The sequence below is a fragment of the Oryzias latipes genome, chromosome 4, assembly GCF_053564925.1.
Source record: "Oryzias latipes strain Hd-rR chromosome 4, Olatipes_Hd-rR_3.1".
NCBI lineage: Eukaryota > Metazoa > Chordata > Actinopteri > Beloniformes > Adrianichthyidae > Oryzias > Oryzias latipes.
The window spans coordinates 15,600,946-15,618,974 of NC_136240.1; the positions used below are offsets into that span (position 1 = coordinate 15,600,946).

Genomic DNA, 18,029 nt, shown 5'->3' on the forward strand with positions numbered 1-18,029 from the left:
ATATTTTATTTAGAGAATTTGAAGACCTCTGTTAAAGTACCACTCCAATCATCTTATGATATATTTTGAAAATGTTATGCCATTTTTTTTAGCCAAAATCAAAACTGTCCTTTTCTAGGACATAGCTTGTGAAGAGCGGCAGGATTTTGTTGCAAATTTGCCTTTGAGTTGTGAGAGAAGTTGTTGAGTAGTCCTTTCTGCATTTCCCACCATCCTTTTGTATACAGTCTCACCTATAGCCCCTTACAACCCCAACCTAACATCACCGGTGCCATAAAAATGGGGAGCAATATCTGAGCTATCCAGCCATAGAGTTTCGAGCTAGATGCCAGCTCAGATGAGGAAAACATAGATGTATATGGATCTATTTGTCTGCTAGTGGAGGCATTAGAATTGATTGGAGCGGGGAGCTTGTGGCTTGCTGCAGTAGCTTCTTCGTCACACCCATGAGGTTCTTTCCAATGGCACTTTTGCATTTGCCCCTAATAACAATGATTTGAATAAATAAATACTCATAGATAAGTGTCCTCCATCATGAGAAATGTTTTTTCATTGGAGCGGGTCTTTAGTTCATTTTCCATAACTGGTCCCAACCACTTTTTTTCAACACCCCAGCGAGCAATGCCAATTAAGCCCCAACTGGGGAAAAGGTGGGCTATGTGGGTATTGACTGGACATGGGCTAATTTTGGGTAAACTTTAGAGGCCCCGTTAGGTTTTGCTCACATTGGCCCCCCACATGGGGTACTTGTAAGGGGCCTGCAAGAGATCCATATCGGCTAATCGGTCATGGGAATAAACTGAGTAAATGTAACAAGATCCCATTTAGTTTGGGTAATTTAAATTATTTCATTCTGGATCTATATCAAATTGACAGTTGAGGATCAAATCCACAGTTGTTGAGTAAAAATGCTGTTATTTTAAAGAAATCCTAAGGGTTTAAATGCGATTCCGAAGTTGTCAAAACAGAAACGGCGACTATCCTTCGCGAGCTGCAATTTGATTGGCTGTCTCCGTGTCACAACTTTATACGGGTGGCTTCTTCTGAAGAACCGGAAGTGGTTGGCCGCATCTGTGACGCAGCAGCTCCGTCCCCTCCCTCCAGCAGTCACTCTCACAGTAGTCCGTGATTCCGTGTTGGAAGATGGCTACAGAGGACCGGACCCCGGTCAATGAAGGGTTCCGGATTTTTGTGTTGTGCGTGTTTTGGTACACGGTGAGCTCGGGAGGCAACGTGGTGAACAAAATCATCCTAAATGGGTTTCCATACCCGGTCACTGTGTCTCTGTTTCATATATTGTCTATCGTCGTGTTTTTGCCGCCGTTCTTGCGGGCATGGGGAGTCCCTAAGATAGAACTGCCGAACAGGTATTATCGATGGTACATCCTGCCTTTGGCTTTCGGAAAATACTTCGCATCTGTGTCGGCTCACTTCAGCATATGGAAAGTGCCCGTTTCGTATGCGCACACCGGTAAGTTCAGTGTTTTTCTTTTCAGAAACAGAGTCTAGCCACCTGAAACCTGTCAGCCAGTTGATGATGTGTCGCTACCGTTTGCTAGTGTTAGCTTGGTGGCTAACACCGGACTATTGACGAGTCGGACATTTAAATGGCCTCCGAGCCGGAACGTCCTGGCTGCAACTCGTTAAAAGACCGTAAACGTTTTATCATTTCATTAGTTATTTTACTGAAGCTACGTGAACTAATCTGCTTTAACTATGTTCGGACAGCCAGCTGTTGGCAAGCTAGCTAAATCAAGAAATATAGCATTGTGCTTTTCTAACATCAATGTAATCAAGACAAGTGCAGGTGGTTATTATAGTGAAAAGTAGAGTTCGGTCAGGATAAATAAGCATAGCTATTCAATTAAAGAAAACACTCAAATATTCTGAGAAAAACTTATTTTTTTAATTATCTCAAGTAACTTAAAGTAGACCTTTCTACAGTAAAACATTATCGTTTAATTGTGCTATCTGTATTACAATATGTATTTAATTAGCATAATCAGTACTAAGCTACCTTTTAAAAAATTTGAAAAGTGAATTCAGCCGTTCAAAAAATAATCAAGTACATTTTCCTAAGTTCATAATAACTTCATATTAAACCTGACGCTTCAAACATGTTCTTGTGTTTAATGGAAATATAACTTTGATAGCTTTTTCTTTTTACTTATGCTTTTCAAATCATTCATTTATTTGGGAATCAGTTAAAGACAACATTTTTAAAATGCTAAATGAAACTTACTCATGCATGTTTTTTAGGTTTGCTACTACAGATTTAGTAGAAATAGTTTAGTATTGGTGAAGTTATGTATTTCAGTCTTCTATAGTTTACTAATTATAACTGAATAGAGTTATCTGAGCTTGGTAAAGTTTAACTTAATGTCATATCCACTAAATGTGTTGTTACTGTGTATTACTATCTATTTACTATTTGTATTTAGTTCCAGGGAGGTATGTTTGGAAGTTGTCTGAACTGTCTGAAAACCGGTTTAGATCAAAGTGCTGAACTGAAGAAAAATTGAGACGTCTTCTACTTAAGTAAAATAAAATGTGCATTTACATGCCTCCTAACACCATAAACTGGAAGTAATGTGCCGGATTCATTGTAAAGTATGTGCGATGCAGTGGTGTGTTACAGTATTTCAGTGAAGCATGCAAGAAGTGACACGTGTATTGTTTGACATAGGCGTGGGGTTGGTTGTGACAAGAGCTTTTAATTGTTCAGACTTCACTGTTCTACTGCATATTCTCTTCTCATTTAGCTATTTTAAAACTTTTTTTTTGTCTCTTTCACAGTCAAAGCCACAATGCCAATATGGGTTGTGCTGCTATCAAGAATTATCATGAGAGAGAAGCAAACTACGAAGGTGAGTCTCTATGACGTGGGAGACGCAGCACAAGGCTTTTAGACCAAGTCATTCGACAAGAAATAAAGTATTACATTCTGGAACAATAGTTTTTTTGGGGCCATTCTATTTTACTACACTAGAAGTCCAAGTGCAAAACTCCTGTGTAGTTTTCATAAAGCCCTCCTTATCTACTAATTTCAGGAATAAGTATATCAGCTAGATAGCTAACCCAATGAAATGAGTTAACATAGATATTTGCTTGCTGTCTGGTGCGTCATTCCGTCTTTCTTCGCCTTCTGCATTCTACTTTCTGTGCCAACCACACCTCCTTCTGAGTAATCAGACTCGACTTCATAAAGGTTTGACTGGGATAACTGGTTTAGAACATTTTGGAAAATTAAAATAAATATTTTTTTCTTGCATCTCTGTAGGTGAGAACTAGTGCTCTTGCAAGATTACATTTGGTCTTTAGTTTCTGTATTTTATTTTTTTATTGGGGGGGGGGGGGGGGGGGGGTTATGGACATTGCACAAAAAACTATGCTGCATCTCAGATTGCAGTCATTTTATCGTCACTTGCTCCACTTATAAGGTCGTCTCTTTGTTAGAGCAGTATAGAAGTTTACAGTGCTTTTTTTAGGAAGCGCTTGCGATAAGATCTGGCAATTTTTCTCTTAAAAAATAAGGAGAGTGAAGAAGATCCCCCCATAAGTAATCCCTTTGTGTCACCTTTTTGAAAGCATAAGAGGGAAACAGTGTTGATGAGGCTTAGTCTTTTGTCTGTCTGGAAAAAAATAGTTTAATTTCCGAGACTTTAGATTGTTTGAGTTCCTGAGCTAGCTAAATGGAATTTTTTTATGTGAAAGCCAAATAGCAAAAATAATGTAGTTGTTTAAGAATTGTGGAAAATTTGTGAGTATCAGACATGGAACAAAGTGCATACATACTGCCAGTCTAAGAAAAGACAAAATTAAGGGCTGTAATTATTACAAAATTTCTGATTGTATTTTAGTAGCTCAGCTGTCAAAAGGCTCAGTGCAAAGGTCTGTGAGTGACTGCAGGTCCTTTATCCAGAGGTGGACAATTTTAAATGTCACATTTTCAACTTTATTGTAAGGCAAAACTTGGCTGTAGCTTCACGTTTTTCCATATTTTACACGTTATCGGGTCTTTTGCATCAAAGATTGAACATTCGGAGCTTTAATAATTTTGCTGATCTAATCCTTGAGACCTCAGTGTAAATGTGAACAAACAAGTTGTGGGTCTGACATCAGCTTGTCATGTTTACTTTGCAGCCCAGTGTTCAGACAGTGTGGGTCCACAGGCAGAGAGAGGGTTTACACTGAAGGTGGGTCTCTGTGGATGCAGAGATCCCGTTGGAGGAGTTGCATGTTTCCAATGAAACCTTCAACGTCAGCACCTGAGAAGTTTGATTGGCAGATCAAGCAGAATTGCTTCAGCTCTGTCTAATCACTTTGGCCAAGTTATGGACTTCTTTTCTTTATTTCCTTTGTATCAATAACTGGATCACTGGTATATTGGACTGGGGTCTCTACAAATATAAAGATTTACTGCTTTAAATAGAGAAAACAATCTGCTGTTTTTCAATAAAGAAGTTTGGTTTGGTGTTGCAATTCAAGATGGAGATATTCTATAGATTCAGTTATGTGTTTTGTAATACATTGGGTTAAAATTACTACAGGTATGAACTTCTGTCTTGTCCAGTTAATAAATAATTTTAAGCCTTCATTTAGTAGTGAAAAGAAACATGAGGAGGGTATCATTTGTACTTATAGCAGGGTCGCTAAAGGTTAAAAATTTATTTAAATAGTATCAATGCTGTGAAAAGTTAATATTTACACACTTAACAATTAAGCCAAACAAGAAACTTAACAAACATATTCAAAACAAGTCATTTCTTGCAATCAGATACTTAACAAAAGTAGGCAAGGCAAGGCAAGGCAAGTTTATTTGTATAGCACAATTCGTACACAAAGTAATTCAAGGTCCTTCACAAAACAGAAAAGTGCATTAAAATCACAATACATCATAGAAATAATCAACATAAAATTTACTTTAAAAGAAAAGGAAGAAAAAAAAAGATTTAAAAAGAAAGGAAGGAAAGAAAGGTGCAGATAGGACCTTTCAGTCATATACACGGCTAAACAGAAATGTTTTAAGTCTAGATTTGAACATGAACACAGAAGAGGCCTGTCTTACGCCTTCAGGGAGGCTGTTCCAGATTTTAGCTGCAGAATATTGAAACGCTGATTCCCCTTGTTTAGTTCTGACTCTGGGAATCAACAGGAGGCCGGTCCCTGAGGTCCTCAGAGTACGAGATGGTTCATATGGCACTAACATGTCAGAGATGTACTTTGGTGCGTGGCCATGGAGAGACTTGTACACAAGCAGAGCTGCTTTGAAGTCTATTCTTTGAGGTACAGGGAGCCAGTGCAAAGACCTGAGCACAGGACTAATGTGATCATACTTCCTGGTTTTGGTCAGGACTCGAGCAGCAGCATTCTGGATGTACTGAAGCTGTTTTACAGCTCGTTTGGACAGGCCGGTGAGCAGGCCGTTACAGTAGTCTAACCTACTGGAGACAAATGCATGGATAAGTATCTCCAGGTCTCGCTTTGAGATTATGTTTTTGATTTTGGCAATGTTTTTCAGGTGGTAAAATGCCGCTGATGTAACTGACTTGATATGGCTGTTAAAGTTCAGGTCAGAGTCCATGATTACCCCTAGATTTCTGACTTGATTTGAGGGTTTGAGAGACAGAGAATGAAGGTAGCTGCTGACAATTTCTCTTTGTTTCTGTGGGCCAAAAACAATAACTTCGGTCTTGTCTGAGTTTAGCTGGAGAAAGTTGTTCTGCATCCACGCGCTGATCTGTTGGAGGCAGTGGTTGAGAGAATCCACTGGCCCATATTCACCTGTTGTCAGTGACACATAGATCTGAGTATCATCTGCATAGTTGTGATAAGATATGTTATTACTGCGTATTAACTGCCCTAGTGGCAGCATGTAGAGGTTGAACAGAAGGGGTCCCAGGATCGATCCCTGGGGCACACCACAATTCAAGCCCATGTAGTCTGAGACACAACTCCCAATTTCAACAAAATATTTCCTGTCTTCCAGATAAGACTTGAGCCAACTTAGGGCAGATCCAGAGATGCCAACCCAGTCTTGGAGTCTGTGCAAAAGGATCCCATGATCAACAGTATCAAAGGCAGCGCTCAGGTCTAGCAGGATTAAGACAGAGACTTTTCCATCATCAGTGTTCAGGCGGATGTCATTGGTTACCTTGATAAGAGCAGTTTCTGTGCTATGATGGGGTCTAAAACCTGACTGGAAAACATCAAACGAATTGTTTAATAAGAGAAAGTCAGTGAGCTGTTGGTAGACAACTTTTTCAAGGACTTTTCCTAAAAATGGCAGATTAGAGATAGGTCTGTAATTATTCAGTACAGTGGGATCAAGACCGCTCTTTTTCAGGAGGGGTTTAATGACTGCAGTTTTTAAGGCCTCTGGAAATATTCCAGATTGAAGAGACATGTTAACTATTTGAGTAATTGATGGCAACACACTGTTCAAGACAGACTTTAGAAATCTAGTGGGTAACACATCAAGGCAGCATGTAGACGAGCTCAGACGGGTGATGGTCTCTTGGACAGTTTGGTCAGTGACAGGTATAAAGTGAGTCAGCTTAGAGTGAGTAGGTGGCCGTTCGATAGTTATATGTGTTGTGGAGTTGATGGCTTTTTTAATGCCCTGAACCTTGTCATTGAAAAATACAGCAAACTCATTACATTTAGGTGTACAAACCAATTCTATTGGTAGCTGGGTTGGGGGGTTAGTTAATCTGTTAACTGTTGTGAACAGGATACGAGAGTTGCTGCTGCAACTTCCAATTATTTCAGAGAAGTACCTTTCCCTTGTTCTGCATAAGATCTGGTTATAAGCGTACAACTCCGCCTTATATATTCCATAATGAACCTGGAGTTTTGACTTGCGCCACTTTCGCTCGGCTCTGCGGCACTGTTGTTTCTGTGCCCTGACTAGATCATCATTCCTCCAGGGAGCTTTCTGTCTATGTTTTCTCAATTGAACTTTCATAGGGGCAATGGCATCCAGAACATTCAAGATGCTAGAAGTAACAGAATTCAGCATTTCATCAACATTGGCACCAGAGACGTTTTCAGGGTTTATCATTTCTACAAACTGTGCCCTAGTGCTCTCATTTATTTGTCTCCTTTGGACAACTGCAGGGCCAGGCGGTGGTTTGGGAGCAACAGACAGGTCAAAGAATACACAGAAATGATCAGAGAGGGCGACATCAACCACACTGACATTGTAAATAGTAACCCCCCTTGTGATGAGCAGGTCCAGAGTGTGCCCTCTGCTGTGGGTGGGGCAACTCACATGCTGAATTAGACCAAAGGTTTCAAGGACAGCATTGAGCTCTTTTGCATTTCTGTCATTGACATTATCAACATGAACATTAAAATCACCTGTAATGACTAGACCATCAAAGTCTGTGCACACAACTGAGAGCATTTCAGTGAAATCATCAATAAAACTTTGGCTGTGCTGAGGAGGTTTGTACATAACTATGCAGAGTAAGGGAGGAGTTTGTTTTAACTCAATCTTAAAGGACACATACTCAAATGATGAAAACACACCAAATGATAGTCTGCGGGTTGCAATATTATCTCTAAACAGTGCAGAAACGCCTCCACCCTTTTTATTTTCTCGTATTTCCGATTCATGTTTGTAGTTGGGGGGAGTTGATTCGACTAGAACTATGTTTCCTGTGTTTTTGTCAAGCCATGTTTCAGTTAAAAACATAAAATCAAGATTAAAAGAAGAGATAAGATTATTGATTAAAAATGATTTGTTGCATAAAGATCTGACATTGAGTGCAGCAAGTTTGAGATTAGTTTCCTTGGGACTGGTCAAAACCTTCTTGCAAGGGATGTGAACTAGATTTCTTTGATTGGACAGTCTAACTGCCCTTTTTTGCATTCTACGTGGTGCAACTACAGGTATATCACCAGAAGGAAGCTGTTCATCACAGGGCCCCAGTTTGACATAACCTTTCCTAGGACACTGGGGGCCCGTTTCATCCTAGCTCCGGGGAATAGCACGTCTAGAGGCGCGCAGGAGAGGTTGAGTTGAGGGTAGTTTGGGTGATGGACCGGGAGGAGTGGGAGCTGGACGGGATTTGGGTGAACGACGGAGGGGGCGTGTTGGAGGGGGTTTGGATGAAGGCCGTGTTGGAGGGACTTTGGGTGAAGGATGAGGAGGGGGCGCTGGAGGGGTAGGAGAGCTCCTGTGTGGTGTGAGGCTCACAGGTGTTAGGGGAGCCATCTTAATTCCTGACTTGATGAGGCTATCAAAATGGCTAGGTAGGGCCATGGGTGAAAGTGGGGGGGACGAAAAGGAAAGTGAGTCTTCACTCGGAGTAGACGTAGCAGGGGGCGCCCACAGCTGGTCAGATGGTGGAATTTCTGGGGCCAAATCTGGTGGTTGTTGTTGTGGTTCTGCAGCTGGGTCCTTAGCTGGCGGTAGTTGTTGTGGTGCTGGTGCAGGTGAGTCCTTAGATGGAGGTGGTTGCTGTAATGCTGGTGGAGCTGAGTCCTTAGGTGGAGGTGGTTGTGGTGCTGGTGCTGCCGGATCCAAGTCATTGACCGGTGTTGGTGGAGGTAGTTGTTGTTGCCGTTGTGCTGTGGTTCCTGGGACACTGGCTCGGTCCTTCCTTACTGCCTTTTCAGGGCCTTGGCCTCTATGCCCCAGAGCGTGGAGGAGGTTCTTCACTAACTCTCTTGCTCCACCTCTGTTCAGGTGTGGGCCTCTTCCCATGAAAAGGTCCTTTCGCTTCCAGAATGTATTGAAGTTCTCAATGTAATGCAATCCTCTGGAAGCACACTCTCTGGAGAGCCAATTGTTCAGCTGAAACAGACGGCTGAACTTGAGTGACACCCCATCGATGTTAGGAAGAGGTCCGCTGATGAATGCTTCAACCTCTACTTTGTCAATCTCTTCAAATAACTTGATGAAGTCTTTTTTCAAACGTTCGGACTGTTCTTTTCTGATATCGACAGCACCTACATGGATGATTATTCGTTTAACTCCTTGGTACAAGACTTTAGATAAGAGTCCTGTAATCACTGGAACAGTAGAACTTGGGCAACATAAAGTTTGCATTCTTCTGTGGCTGACTCCACTGATAGCGCCATCTCCAAGCAGCAGCGTATCTCTGACCTTGACGTTTGGCACAGATTTTCTTTCTGCCTGTGCTTTGTTTCCAACATTATGACTCCTTCTCTGTGGTCCAATTTCACTGTGTTCTTCAATATCACATTGTGTTAGGGGTAAAAATCTGTTTGTGAGCTTTATTTCGGATGTTCTGTCATCTTTACGCTTTGGCTTAACACAGAGTTCCTCCGCACAAAGTTTTGGAAAGGACACAACATCACTCAGGTCTATGTCACTGTTATTCTTCTCGTTTGTGGTAAGAGCGGGCTTCTTACCACCCGATGTTACTGGAAGGGTCTTGTGAAGTCCATTTTCAGTTTCCAAAGTAAATATCCGTGTTTGTAGCTCTTTTATTTCTTGTTGGTAGATCCGACAGCGTTCACAGTGGGAGTTTGTTTTTCTTCCTCTTCCGGACATGTCGCTGGCTTGTCAAAAATATTGATTTGTATAGGTAGAAGTCACAAAAAAGGATGACCAGTCTGATATTCCAGGATGTGTGGAAGAAGTAAAATGATTAAAAATGATTAATTAAATGATTAAAAAGCAAATAAAGCAGGAAGCAGCAGGAGCAGGGAAAAAAGCGTCTGCACTCTTTTGCAGGGGGAGGAGCAAAGTAATTAGATTTGTAGATGTATGATAATTATGATTCCATATTCTGTGTACAAATATAGCTTAAATATTGTGTTGAAAAAAATACAAGAAAGTTTGTCAAGTTTTAAAGCATACGAAGAGCTCATTAGTGCTGCTATAAGATAACAAACATTTCAATGAAGTTTTAAATCGGACGCCTAAAGATACTCAAATCCTTGTTTTTTGAGTCACGGCTAAGTGTTTGTGCATTTTTACACAACTTTGGCATTCCAGAGTGTATATTAAAAACCTGTCTACATGAATGTTCATTTAGTTTTGTGTCTGTGTCCCTGCAGGTGTACATTTCTTTAATTCCCATCATTGGTGGAGTGCTGCTGGCCACTGTGACTGAGCTCTCCTTTGATGTTTCAGGATTAATCAGTGCTCTGGCTGCAACACTCTGCTTCTCTCTGCAAAACATTTTCTCCAAAAAGGTCAGTTATCATCATGTTTGCTGCACGAGCTCATGATCCTGTTATTAAAGCATAATTATGTTCAAATATTAAACCGCTCTGATTGGGTTTTTTGGGGTGTTTTTGATGTCTGTTTGAAAATGTGGATGTTTTACATACTTTTTACTTTAAAAAAAAAGTCTTGCAACAGGAAGAGTGCTTCTACTAAAAACCATAATTGATTACGATTTCTCTAATGAGCTATATCAAAATTAGTGTCATGCTACAGTCAACAGTTCAGAATGTATCATTTACTAACAAAAATTCAACTTATTTTTAATTTGTTTATTATTTTTTGGCATGAGCCGCTAAGTATCTCTGAAGATGACAAAGAAGTCGACCCAATATTAACCTCACCTATCCAGCTGAGCGCTCAGCTAAGCCGGATGTTGTTTTATTCGCCGTATTCAGCAGCAGTAATGGAGCTGTCCTGAACAAGTCACCAGATAGAATAAAGATGTCAAACGTTTCAACTGTTTTACAGCAGTCTAATTATTTCAAGACAATCCCTAAGATTAGGAAAGAATAAACGAATACTTTTTCTTTGTGTTGTTTTCATTTGTTGGTTTTAAGGTGTTGCGAGACACAAAGATCCACCACTTAAGGCTGCTGAATATTTTGGGCTTTAATGCTGTAATCTTCATGCTGCCCACTTGGGTTCTGGTGGACCTTTCTGTGTTTCTTGTAAATGGAGACCTGGTGAGTAGCGATCTATATTTTTCTGTGGCTTCTTAAGGCATTATCCTCCAGGTCTGATGTTGTCTACTTTCCTTTTAGTCGGACATCTCTGGATGGACGGGCACTTTGGTCCTTCTGCTCATCAGTGGCTTTTGTAACTTTGCCCAGAATGTGATCGCCTTCAGTGTTCTTAACCTCATCAGTCCACTCAGCTATGCTGTTGCTAACGCCACCAAGAGGATCATGGTTATCAGCATATCTTTGCTGATGCTGCGCAACCCAGTCAGCTTCTCAAATGTCTTGGGTATGATGACGGCCATCGGTGGAGTCTTCCTCTACAACAAGGTGAGTCGAAGATTTTCACAAAAAGTTAAGATTGACATTAAAATAGCAATTTAATTTTTTATCAATGAGTGAGTGACCACATGATTGTCTCAGCTCGTCTGAAAAAAACGTCATTTTCTGCTCTCCTTAAAGGCCAAGTATGATGCTAACAAGCAGAAGAAACTCTTGCCGACCACCAAGCAGGACTTTGACAACTCAGTGCTGGAGAAGCTCCAAGCCAACGGGTCAGTGCCTTTCTCTCACGGTTTAGAGGAGCAGCACAACTGGAACAACGTGCTGACCGACCACTTCCAGTACAGCCGGCAGACCTACACGTCAAACTACGGCGGCAAACCCCAGTATGTGGTGTAGTGGAGTTTGCCCTTGCTGTGGGTAGCTGTCATAGACATTACTGTGTGGAGACCCCCCCCCCCCCCTCCCAGCAATGGAATCACCTCAAGAAGAAAAGGAAGTGGCATTTGTGGAGAAAGGTTAGAGAGTTAAAAACTCCCTCGTTCTTTTTACAGTTAGGAACATTATTTATTACTTTGGTACCTACTTTTTAACATAGCTTGATAGAAAAATAACATAAATCAGCCACGTTGTGCTGTAACAAAATCTATTACGGTTAATTGATTAGTAGAAATCTATTTTTGTTTTGTTTTATATCCAGCCTGAGTTCATTTTTGCTTGTTTGTTCTGTAGTTAGTTTACCGTTTGTCAAGTTGTACCAAAAAGCGAGTTTGACATGTGACCTTTGATACAAATTCAGTAAAAATATTATTGACTGTTAGTTTCCTTTATCAGGCTGTCCAAGAAACAGTAAATACTGTGTAGAGGTGGAGACTTGTTGGACTTCATGTAAAGCATTAAGGGGGTCGTTTTTGTTGCATGGCTGCAGACCCCCAAGCAAGATGGAGCCGGTGGAGAAAATAACAAGTTGGGTGGATGTTCCTACCATTGATTTAAGTCAATGCATGTTTTAAGATCAAAACTATATCAGATGATGTGGAAAATAAAAAAAACCCTCCTTTCTGTAGGTATGATTTTCCTGCAGAGGTTTGCAAGGTTACAGTGCCGTCAGTCTTTTTAATTTTTTTTTTTGTCTCTTCCCTCGGGCAATAATGCATAATTGCATTGATCAATATCATGACCTGTTCATTAACGTTCGGCTGCTTTGCTATCTGAACGACTGAAGACTTAGACGACTGCTCTTAAAATGCTAAAGAGTTTGAAGACTTTTCTCCACATCTGCTAAAAGCTGATGTCGATGAATGCTTTTGCACATTAGGGTTGTGTCTTTATGATGTGAAGAGGTACAAACTGAACAAAGTCGACTCATAAATGATGTGCAGTAACTAAATACTTCTGTGCTGTACTTTGTTTGTCTCTAAGGCCATCAATGGAAATGTTTTCTTTGTAGTGGTAGACATATTATTTTAAATTATGTAAAACATTTTCTGTTGGTTAAAAAATATTTTTTATTTGGAAATTTTTTTTTATACATTTTTTTTTAAAAGGCCTTAGTCAATTTTGCACATCTTTAAAAGACTTACATTAGACATTTGTAAAGCGACTGTACTTGAAGGAGTTTTGAACAACTTTTGTGTCAGTGGACAGGTGTGACTGAAGGTCAGTCATGCATTAAATTAGAAAAAATAATTCCTATTTGCTTTATTTCTACACATCTTGGGGTTTTGTGGACTTTTTAAGATGCAAACCTCTTTTTCTGTCACCATCCTTATTCTGAAACATGGATGCCTAAAACATGAAGTCTCAGCTTTTGCTTCTTACATCCCATAAGGCGGGGTTGTTAAACTGCCATCAGTTTTGGAGTTCTTTAAAATACTTTATGAGCTAAAGTAACTAAATGAAAATAAATAATAATAAATGTTCAAATAAACTATAAAGAGTTACATTGATGTCACTATTTAAAGTCCTCATATGTTGTTGCTGCTTATAGAAAAGGCTCAGGTACCTGATGGTAAGAATATATTTTCTGATTAATTGGACAGTTTTTTTTCCTCCTAATGAAATACAACATATTAATACGAGTTTATCAAAAGTTGATCTTTGACCAACAGATGTATTGATTTTAATTAATTTCATGATTAAAGGTTGATCAATCATTTCCCCTAATAGTTTTATTGCCATGAGAGGCAAACATATCATTTACTGATTATCAGTTATAAAAGTATTTGCCCACATTCATTTAGAAAAGTATGACATAGTATAAGGGCCACCTTAAAACGACAAAAAAAAGAAAGTCGTGAATTTTTAGAAAAAAAAGTCATAAAATAATAAGAGTGAGATGTGCATTTATGAAAAAGATTCAATGAATTACAAGAATAAAGTTGTACATTTAAAAACTATTTTACAGGGAAAAGTTTCTATCATGAAATGTAACATTTGACTTTTAAAATGCTCCATTGAAGATGACATTCATGCTGCTGAAATGGGATGGGCATCACACTGCTCAAGAATTTTGCTAAATCTGCTTCACTTTTTTGTAAATGTACAACTTTACAACCCACCTTTTTCTTGTAAAATTACAACTTTTTAAATAAGTTTCCTTTTTTTGTGAAAGGCAGATTTTTTCCAAATCATTTACAACTTTATTCTTGTAAAATTTCCTAATGAATGTACAACTTTACTCCCATATTTTCATTTTTTTTTCCTTTTATGGGGGCCCTAATACTCTGTTATAGGAAAGAAAACTCATTTTACAGCAATTGGACTATGATTTTTAAAAACAAAGGGATCTAAAATCAAAATACTGCTATACATGTCAGCACGAATGTGCTCCCCCAGTTTTGCGAAAGATTTTGATTGTCTTGTTGTAAACTGTCAGGGTTTCAAAAAGGAACAAACACTAAATGAAATGCTAAGTGTGATTGCTGTAGTAAACCAAATGGACATTTTTACAACCTCCAGGAATTAAATTCTAATGTGAGATTTTGGAAAAATGTAGAAATGATGAGAATCTGAGTTATTTTAGAGGGATTTTAAAATTCTGGGAAAGACATGATTTTTTTTTTTTATTCTGTCTCATTTGTACTTTTTAGCTGCTCTTCTATTTCTTTGTGTCCTTCTTCATGTTGCCAAGAGAGCTGTACTACTTTTCATGCCGGTGCCCCAATGGGACAGAGGCCTTCTTTGAGGGGAGAGGAGGAGGGGGGGGGGGGGGTATTTCAATTAAAGCTGGGATTCAGGAAATGTTTAGCTTTACATTGACTTCCATCAGTGGAAAGGATAACTGGCTGAAAATGTGGCCACGTGTGAACGTAGCAAACGTAGATTCTTGTTTGTAGTAAAGCCTTTTTTTCTACACAGGATGTAAATGATGGCATGTGTGTAAATGGGAGAAATCTTGTAAAATGTGTACAGATATTTTTGTGTGTCATAAATGGATCTTGAAACAGAGTTTTTAACTTAAACTATGTTTATAGATTTTTATTTATGGTGTCATTGTACAAAAATGTTGTACAAAGGTGAAGATGCACAGAGCTGTGTTGGCTTGAGTTTTGTAAATATTTTCAAAATGTTTGGGTGGGAGGGGATATAAATGTATTCTGAAAAGCAAAACTTGTCTTGATCATTTCTGCTTCCGGTTCTGGTATGATTACATCTCATTCTTTAAGAAACAAAAGTCTTATATTGTTGAACAATGTTCATGTTAAATTCAAAAGCAATAAAATCCCCAACCATAAATCAATAAGATCCATGAAATGACTACCCATTTATTATCTATTATTAGTTTGTTTTTGTTTTTTCTTTAAAAAATGCTTCATAAGAAGACTTGTCCCCTATCTGAATACTTTGTCTTACAGCATGTAAGCCTATCACGGTCAATTGGAAAAAAATAAGTAGTTTTATTTAATTTCTGCTTTGCCCCCTAGTGGCCAAAAAGTGAAGGACATGCATATTTTATGTTGGTGAGAAAAGAATCTGCTCAAATGTTTTATTTGGAGCTTCCATGCAAATGTCGTGTTGGCTTTAACTAGATAGATAAATAGATGCCCTTATTGCCACTGTCCACTTGGACAATAAAATTGGAGTAGCCACCATTCCAGTGCAAAAAGAAATCTAACAAAGTATAATAGAAAACAGGTCAATATGTACAAAGGAAATGTGCAAATATAAAAAATATCCGTAATAATATGCAGAGTGATATGTAAAAAAATATAAACATGTCAGATGTGCAAAAACAGCAAGAATTTAAGAGTCTGTTAAAGAACATCAGGCCGTTTACATTAACAAGTGGCTCCACAAAGTCAAAACACTTGAAATCAATGAAACTTAGCTTTTAGTACAAAATGAGAATGTTTAGTGGTTTCTTTTTCCATTTCAGTCTTGTGCAGCACGAGAAATCCCTCATCTTTCTCAAAATAATTGTTTTACTGAATCTTTGACATTCATTCTGAATGGATCAACAGTTTTTAAACTTTTTAAATCCTTCTTCTGGACAGATGTGGGAGACGTTGGACAATACTTTAAGCTTCCATTGAAGGAAACTACGAGAAACCTGTTCAGATGGAAAAGAAAGTGTTACATTTACAGTAAAAGGTGAAAGGCAAGGTTTTGGTCATTTCTTATTATTGCACTTCAGAGACCTCGTCTGTGTCAAACAGTTTTTGACCTCAGTGGAAGTGGTGTGAGCTAACACTCCAGATTTCAATAAATATTCCTTTTGCTCAGTTGTTCTGAGGATCTCATGCAAATGTGAGCCCAGACAAGCAAATATCTCCGTCTGTCCGTCAGATTTTTAGAGCCTTTTGGCCCCAAAGCTTGCAGCAAAAATTCATGTATCGAATGCAAGTGCCGAGTCTGCAGAGCTTAAAGTCTGGTGGAGATTCTCTGAGTTACAGGGGGTGAATTTGACAGTGGCAGGCAGCTGAGTGATGATGTTTGCATTGCACATTAACTGGGTGAAGACGTGCCTGTCGGTCACCATATCAGGACATAGCAGTTTCCTTTGCGGTAAAGGAGGGGAAGTGCGTCGATCCGTGCTGCGCCTCCTGGTTAGACTGAGTAGGCGTCGTAGCAGGGACCTCCTGAAGAGGATGTAGATCCAGGGGTCCAGGATGGGATTGACTGAGGCAGCTCTAATGGCTGCTAGATCTGCTCTGTGGTCGATTTTGAAGCGGTTCGCAAAGACTCGCACCTTAAGGGGAGCAAAAATATAAGCAGTTTAGCTTTTTGAACTCAAACTGACAAAAACATTGATTATGGAACCAAATTCTACATTGTTAAAGGTCAATTTATAATATATCACATTTATAATCTTGATAACCATAGTTTCTCATCATGAGATGTTCAGTTTAAAAGTTTGACTTCAGTTTGATCAGATTTAGCCCACTTTTTCATATTCGAACATTATTAGGTTAATTACACTCTGTCAAGGCAGTTAGATTCTAAAAATGAATGTTAATCAAAAATATGAATGTAAATTATTAAATGAAAATGTAAAGTTATGTGTTAAATCTAAATATAAAAGCATAAATATGAACATTAAATAAAAAATATTAGCAATATTTGACAAAAATGTACCAGTTTTTCATTTAATTTCGTCATAGCCTAATCAACGGAATAAAAAAATATGTTTTTTTTTCTTTTTCTAATCCTCTTTATCAAAGCTCATTTTCAATATTATAATTCTTTATCATTTACGTTGATTTAGCTTTTAAGCAGAAAACAGGAACAGTTCTGCTGACTTACCACCAGCGGGGCTGAGCAGGTCAAAACCACCACGGAGGTCATGACCAGCACCGCGATCATCTGCGTCTCAGCAGCCGAGGACAGCGCCTTCCACCTCTGCCGGGCGCTGGCTCTGGTGACCGGCCGCTGCACCGTCCTCCTGCGCATGAGCAGCAGCGTCCCGCACACCGCCAGGTTCAGCGCGATGGTGCTCAGGATCAGCAGCAGGCTCACGACGCCGTACAGCGCGGAGTACGCCACCGCCACGCGCTCCTGCGCTCTCCAGTCGATGAAGCACCAGGTTTCGGACAGCTGCAGCGCGCTCTTTGCCATGCCCATCATCGGCAGGCAACAGAAGAATATGTGGGAGATGTAAATCAAGAAAAGAAACTTCTGCGCAAAGCAGCGGTTCACTCCCCAGCGTTGGTAGGTGTACGGGCAGCAGATGGCCAGGTACCGTTCCGCTGCCATGGCGCAGATGATGCTCAGTCCGGTCAAACTAAAAAACAGCAACAAAAACGAGTGGAAGTCGCAGACACGCTTGTCCTTCAGCACGCGCCGATCCAGATAGTTGGCTATAGTTAGTGGGCTTGCCAAGCAGGTCCCCAGCAGGTCCGTCACCGCCAACCCGCACACCATCGTGTAGAAAGCCGAGGATTTCTTCTCCTGTCGTGACACCGAGAGAACCACTATTGCAGTCAAATTGCCCACTGCGCCTCCAACAAACATGAGAACCGGTAAAGCGATGTTTGTCCGGGCAGAGGTTGAATTACCAGGAGCAGATCCGTGCGTAAAGTTCAGGGTTTCCATCGCTAGTAAATCCTCGGCGCAGGCTGGCGTCTGTTTCAAATGTGTTTCCCAGTCTGTTGCGCAAGCGGGAGCGCATTTCCTTCTCAAGCACTCACCACAGAAGACAACAAGCCAACGAGAGAATTCCCTCTTGTAGTCTCGTCCCCTCTGCGTTCCAGTAATCCAGAGTTTGGCCACTGACGCCGATAGACGCAGCAGTGTGACCCAAGAGGTAGGTGGGTGGGCTGGAATAACGAACCACCCTGCACTGACACGTCTGACGGATGCAGTGGACTGTCCCAGGAGAGATTTCATATTTCATTTCACAGCAGACATGCCGGAATTTGTTG

The 18,029-nt window shown here is 40.0% G+C and overlaps 2 protein-coding genes across 2 annotated transcripts; one reads left to right on the plus strand and one right to left on the minus strand.

Moving 5' to 3' along the window:
- Positions 1–964: 964 nt before the first annotated feature.
- On the plus strand, positions 965–14,778 carry slc35e1 (solute carrier family 35 member E1). The gene is made up of 6 exons (XM_023954229.2): positions 965–1,471; positions 2,797–2,867; positions 10,036–10,173; positions 10,765–10,890; positions 10,969–11,214; positions 11,347–14,778. Exons 1-6 carry the CDS (start codon positions 1,144–1,146, stop codon positions 11,563–11,565), a joined length of 1,128 nt encoding a protein of 375 aa, XP_023809997.1. The 5' UTR covers positions 965–1,143; the 3' UTR covers positions 11,566–14,778.
- A 362-nt stretch (positions 14,779–15,140) lies between these two features.
- On the minus strand, positions 15,141–18,029 carry LOC101159811 (prostaglandin E2 receptor EP4 subtype-like). Its single transcript, XM_004067968.5, has 2 exons — positions 16,912–18,029; positions 15,141–16,357 (listed from the first exon to the last, which is right to left on the minus strand). The coding sequence occupies exons 1-2, from the start codon at positions 17,992–17,994 to the stop codon at positions 15,995–15,997; spliced, it is 1,446 nt and encodes a 481-aa protein (XP_004068016.2). The 5' UTR covers positions 17,995–18,029; the 3' UTR covers positions 15,141–15,994.

Bases quoted from the DNA above. Each gene is read 5' to 3' on its own strand.
- slc35e1 (XM_023954229.2), top strand. From the start codon at position 1,144: ATGGCTACAGAGGACCGGACCCCGGTCAATGAAGGGTTCCGGATTTTT. The intron at 10,174-10,764 runs GTCAGTTATCAT...GTTGGTTTTAAG, and splicing joins AAAACATTTTCTCCAAAAAG to GTGTTGCGAGACACAAAGAT. The intron at 11,215-11,346 runs GTGAGTCGAAGA...CTCTCCTTAAAG, and splicing joins GAGTCTTCCTCTACAACAAG to GCCAAGTATGATGCTAACAA.
- LOC101159811 (XM_004067968.5), bottom strand. From the start codon at position 17,994: ATGAAATCTCTCCTGGGACAGTCCACTGCATCCGTCAGACGTGTCAGT. The intron at 16,358-16,911 runs GTAAGTCAGCAG...GCTCCCCTTAAG, and splicing joins CCTGCTCAGCCCCGCTGGTG to GTGCGAGTCTTTGCGAACCG.